The following is a 4474-nucleotide window of genomic DNA, read 5'->3' on the forward strand; positions in this document are numbered from 1 at the left end:
TGACCGGGGGGGCTCCACCGGCAGCGGGCGTCGGGGGGGAGCGGTGGGGATCCCCCTGGGGCGGAGCGGGAGGGGGAAGCGGTGCGCGGTGCCTGGCCCCGGAGGTGCGGGGGGGTGCGGGCAGGCAACAAGGCAGGACCGGGCAGCTCAGCGCCCGTCCCGGCGCCGCCCGCTCCTGGGGCGAGGAGATCCCCCCCTCCCGGTCCCCTCCATCCCTCCGGCCTCCCGGGGGTCTGGGGGAGAGATGGGGCGAGGAGCGTCCCTCCGGGCTGCCCCGCTCTCCCCCCCCCGGGGGGGGCTGCCCGCGGACCTTTCACCCGAGCCGGTGTTTACAGCCGCGCACGGCTCCGTGCCCACGCCGCCGGGATGCGGCCGAGCTTGTTCATCCTGCTCTGCCCCTGGGGAAACTGAGGCACGGGTGGGTGGGGACGGCGGCGCTCCCCGGGGAAGGCCCGGCTGGGGGCCGCCCGCCTCCCCGCCAGCCCCCGGCACAGCTTGCCCAAACCGGAGCCACCATGGGGGTCCCACATACCTGCCCGAGTGGGTGTTCGTGGACCCCACGGGGATTGGCTGCAGGGGAGCCAACCCCAGAGCCCCTGCCCTGCCTGGCTGCAGGCACAGGAGGTTTGGGGTCCCCCTGTCCCAGCACCCTGAGCTGTGGGGTGCTCCTGCCATCCCCCCCCACTCTCCTCTCCCCACAGCGCTCCGACCCCCGCCTGCTCTCCCAGTTCTTCTTTGCTGATGAGAAGGTGACACGGGTGGTGGCCGAGATCAATGGGCTGGATGCTGAGCTGGACCCGCAGCAGTACCTGGTGCTCCTCAACCAGCTCCACCTCAGCCAGGTACGGGGGCAGCCTGGGCCCCAGAGTGACCCCCGTCTCCCTGAGGGGCTGGGGGTGATGACCCTGCCCTCCCCAGGCTCAGCTGCTGGCCATCCTGGAGCGGATCATGGAGGAGTGCATCCCCACGCAGCGCCACAGCCGCGACTACCTGGTCAAGTTCCCCGAGGAGCTCTTGGTGGACAACCTGGGGAACCACATGCTGTTTGCCGCCGAGGTGAGCCCAGGGGGTGCCACCCCAGGGTGGGTGATGGAGTCTGGCTCCCCCAGGCTGGGGGGTGATGGGTGCCAGCCAGGGTGGTGCACCCCACCGTGGGCTGACCCCGTGGGTAGGGGCTGCGCTGCCCCACGCGCTGGCTCCTGATGGCCCCTGGTCCTGGCAGTGTCTCCTGGCTGGGACCTTCCTGGAGGTGGAGGAGGCGGACGGGGCGCAGCTGCGGCCCAAGGCCAGGAACCTGCTGTGCAGCCTGGAGCTGGTGCGGACGGTGCTGCGGGAGCAGAGCTTGAGCCAGCCCAGCTCCTACCCAGAGCCCGTCCGGACCGTGCTCGTCCAGTTTGACCGGCTCTTCGCAGAGTTCGAGCTGAGGTGGGGGCCTGGGTCAGGGTGCTGGGTTGCAGGGGGGGGGGATGTGCCAGGGCTGGGGGAGCCTCACGTTACCCCCCGTCTCTCCAGCTACGTGTCCTCGCTGGTGGCAGTGAAGTCTCCTGAGGAGATCTACAGGCAGCAGGAGATCATTGTGCTCTTCTGCGAGACAGTGGAGAGGTGAGGGGCACCGCGTACCAGGTTGGGGGGCAGCAGGGACCCCAGCCCTGGGGAACGGGGCTGCGTCTCAGGGCTCGGCCCCATTGTAAGGGTGTCATCCCCCACAGAGCCCTGCGCCTGGGCTACCTGACCCAGGAGATGATTGATGGCTATGAACCGCTGCTGATGTTCACCATCCCTCGCCTGGCCATTATCAGGTGGGTGCAGCCCCCTGGGGTGTGGCTGGGTGCTCCCCCCCTGTACCAGCCCCTTCCCCCTTTCAGGGAGTTGGGTCCTGGGCAACCCCCCCATGTGAGCTGGGCTCTGTCCCCTCGCAGTGGCCTCCTCATCTACCCTGAGGGTCCCCTCAGCCTGGAGCAGAGCCCTGAGCAGATGTCCCGAGTCTTCAGCCCCTTCTACAACCTCCTGAAGAAGATCAGGTAGGTGGCAGGGGGGCAATGGGTGCTCGCAGGTGGGGCTGTGGGGCCATGACATGGGGCTGACACTGTCCCCTCACCGCAGGGACCTGCTGCGGGTGCTGTCGGTGGAGGAGCTCTGCCTGCTGGAGAGGAGCCTGTGCACAGCCGAGTCGGAGGATCCCTGCGGTCCAGCCACCCCCTCAGCTTGGGGGGCAGCCGTACCCAGAGCAGATCCCCCTGCTTCCTGGGGTCTCCTGGAGGTCCCCTGCACCACCCCACCACCCTCCACCTGCACGGCACGGGTGGGACCCCCTGGCGTTGTGGATGACCTGGGCACCAACCGGCGGTGGGGGTGTGTGGCACGGAGGGAACGGGGGTCAGGATGGCAGATCCCTGCCTGCTGGGACGGGGCCTTTTTGTGCCACCCCTGGGGTAACCATCACCTCCCCCCTGTGCAGCCCCCAGCCCCCCAGGAGCAGCTCGGGGCTCGATGCCTCCCCAGGTGCCCACTGCTGGGAGCTGCGCTCCCGCTACAGCAGCACCAAGGACATGCTGCACACCCTCTTCGTCTGCATCTCGGGTGAGTGACCCCCTCGCCACCCCCCACAGCCCCCTCACCCTCCCAGCACCCTGACCCTCCACCCCCCCCAACGCAGGGGTGGCCGATCAGCTCCAGACCAACTTTGCCAGCGACCTGCGGAGCATCTTGAAAACGGTCTTCAAGATCGTCGCCTCGCAGACAGAGCCCTTGGAGGAGCCAAGTGCCAGCCGTGAGTGACCCCCAGGGACCCGGGGGGGGCGGCTCCTCTGCCCTGCAAGTTGTCCCTCCTGGGTGAGACGAGGCCCTTTGCGGGCACTGGGACAGCACAGCCAGGCTTGGCTGGACCACCCCAACCTTTGTCCCTGCAGAGGAAGAGGATGGTGACCCGTGTGCGGCAGATGCTCCTCGCCTGGCCGACTGTCCCCTGTGCTCCAGCCCCACAGAAGCTGCCGGGCTCCGGAGGACAGGTAAGGGGCTGCCCGGGGTGACATGGCCCTGGAGGGGAGGGGGGGTCCAGCTGCCCAGGCACTGGGGGGGACATTCGCTGTGTCCTGCCTTGTGCTGGATGAGCAGAGCAGCCATAGGGTACCCAGGGGGGCTGGGGACGTTCTTGGGGCTGGGGTGGAGGGGACCCCCATGGCTTTTAGTGTCACTTATTGCCCCTCAGGTGCCCGCTGCCTGCCCGAGTGGGTTCCGGACAGCACCTGCAGCCAGTGCTCTGCCTGCCGCTCGCCCTTCACCCTGCTGCGCCGCCGGCACCACTGCCGCAGCTGCGGGAAGGTAGGAGGGGAGGGGGACGGGCTGGGGTGCAGTGGGGGTATCCCACCCCCCCAGGGGGGGTAACCCATCTCTGCTGAGCCCCGCTCTGTCCCTCTCCCCACAGATCTTCTGTGCCCGCTGCTCGCCCCACGCCGCGGCGCTGCCACAGTACGGCCAGGCCAAACCCGTGCGCGTCTGCACGCACTGCTACACCGCCCACCTCTCGCCCCACGGCGCCCGGAGCCACTGAGAGACACACCCCCAGTGCCACCGAGAGACCCCCGGTGCCAGATTCTCATCCCTAGGAGACTGCAGCCCCCTGGGACACACACACACACACACACACACAGGGGTGCAGTGGGGGTATCCCACCCCCCCAGGGGGGGTAACCCATCTCTGCTGAGCCCCGCTCTGTCCCTCTCCCCACAGATCTTCTGTGCCCGCTGCTCGCCCCACGCCGCGGCGCTGCCACAGTACGGCCAGGCCAAACCCGTGCGCGTCTGCACGCACTGCTACACCGCCCACCTCTCGCCCCACGGCGCCCGGAGCCACTGAGAGACACACCCCCAGTGCCACCGAGAGACCCCCGGTGCCAGATTCTCATCCCTAGGAGACTGCAGCCCCCTGGGACACACACACACACACACACACACAGCCGCTGCGGGGCTGCTGGGCAGTTCGACGTGGGCACGGTGGCAGGACCCCCCCCTCCACTGCCACGCACGGGAGCAGGACCCCCGCATGCACGGCGGCGGCCGGTGCCCCACGTCGGTCGGTGGGCGCAGGACCGCCTCACCCGGTGTGCCGTGACCGAGCCCCCCGGTGCCGCCGTGCGCCCGCCCCCTCTCCCCCCCCGCGGCTGGAAAGGTGCTTCGTGGTGTTTTTTTTTTTTTTTTGGGGTTTTTTTTTTTTTTTGGGTTTTTTTTTTTTTTTTTTTGGGGGGTTTTTTTTTTTTTTTTTTTTTTTTCTAAAATATCATCGTCTTGTGTGACCTCACGGGTGGGCTGGGGGGAGGCTTGGGGGGGCGCGCCCCCTCCATGGGGAGGCGTGGCTGGAAGGGGCGGAGGGCGTGGTCTAGAGCTAGGGGGCGTGGCCTATGGCTCACGGGGGCGTGGCCTGTGGCTCGCTGGGGGGCGCCCCCCCCCCCCCCCCCCTCCCCCCCCCTCCAAATTTA

At 68.5% G+C, this 4474-nt stretch overlaps 1 protein-coding gene across 1 annotated transcript; it reads left to right on the forward strand.

The window, feature by feature from the left end:
• Positions 1 to 116: 116 nt before the first annotated feature.
• Positions 117 to 3639, forward strand: LOC106891367 (lateral signaling target protein 2 homolog). The gene is made up of 12 exons (XM_014947835.1): positions 117 to 842; positions 919 to 1056; positions 1223 to 1425; positions 1513 to 1602; positions 1710 to 1799; positions 1920 to 2021; positions 2104 to 2352; positions 2459 to 2580; positions 2657 to 2770; positions 2910 to 3008; positions 3209 to 3321; positions 3425 to 3639. Exons 1-12 carry the CDS (start codon positions 516 to 518, stop codon positions 3548 to 3550), a joined length of 1773 nt encoding a protein of 590 aa, XP_014803321.1. The 5' UTR covers positions 117 to 515; the 3' UTR covers positions 3551 to 3639.
• The last annotated feature ends 835 nt before the right edge of the window (positions 3640 to 4474 follow it).

The sequence above is a fragment of the Calidris pugnax genome, unplaced genomic scaffold, assembly GCF_001431845.1.
Source record: "Calidris pugnax isolate Ruff unplaced genomic scaffold, ASM143184v1 scaffold27, whole genome shotgun sequence".
NCBI classification, from domain to species: domain Eukaryota; kingdom Metazoa; phylum Chordata; class Aves; order Charadriiformes; family Scolopacidae; genus Calidris; species Calidris pugnax.

Bases quoted from the DNA above. Each gene is read 5' to 3' on its own strand.
- LOC106891367 (XM_014947835.1), top strand. From the start codon at position 516: ATGGGGGTCCCACATACCTGCCCGAGTGGGTGTTCGTGGACCCCACGG. The intron at 2,353-2,458 runs GTGTGTGGCACG...CCCCCTGTGCAG, and splicing joins GGCACCAACCGGCGGTGGGG to CCCCCAGCCCCCCAGGAGCA. The intron at 3,009-3,208 runs GTAAGGGGCTGC...ATTGCCCCTCAG, and splicing joins TGCCGGGCTCCGGAGGACAG to GTGCCCGCTGCCTGCCCGAG.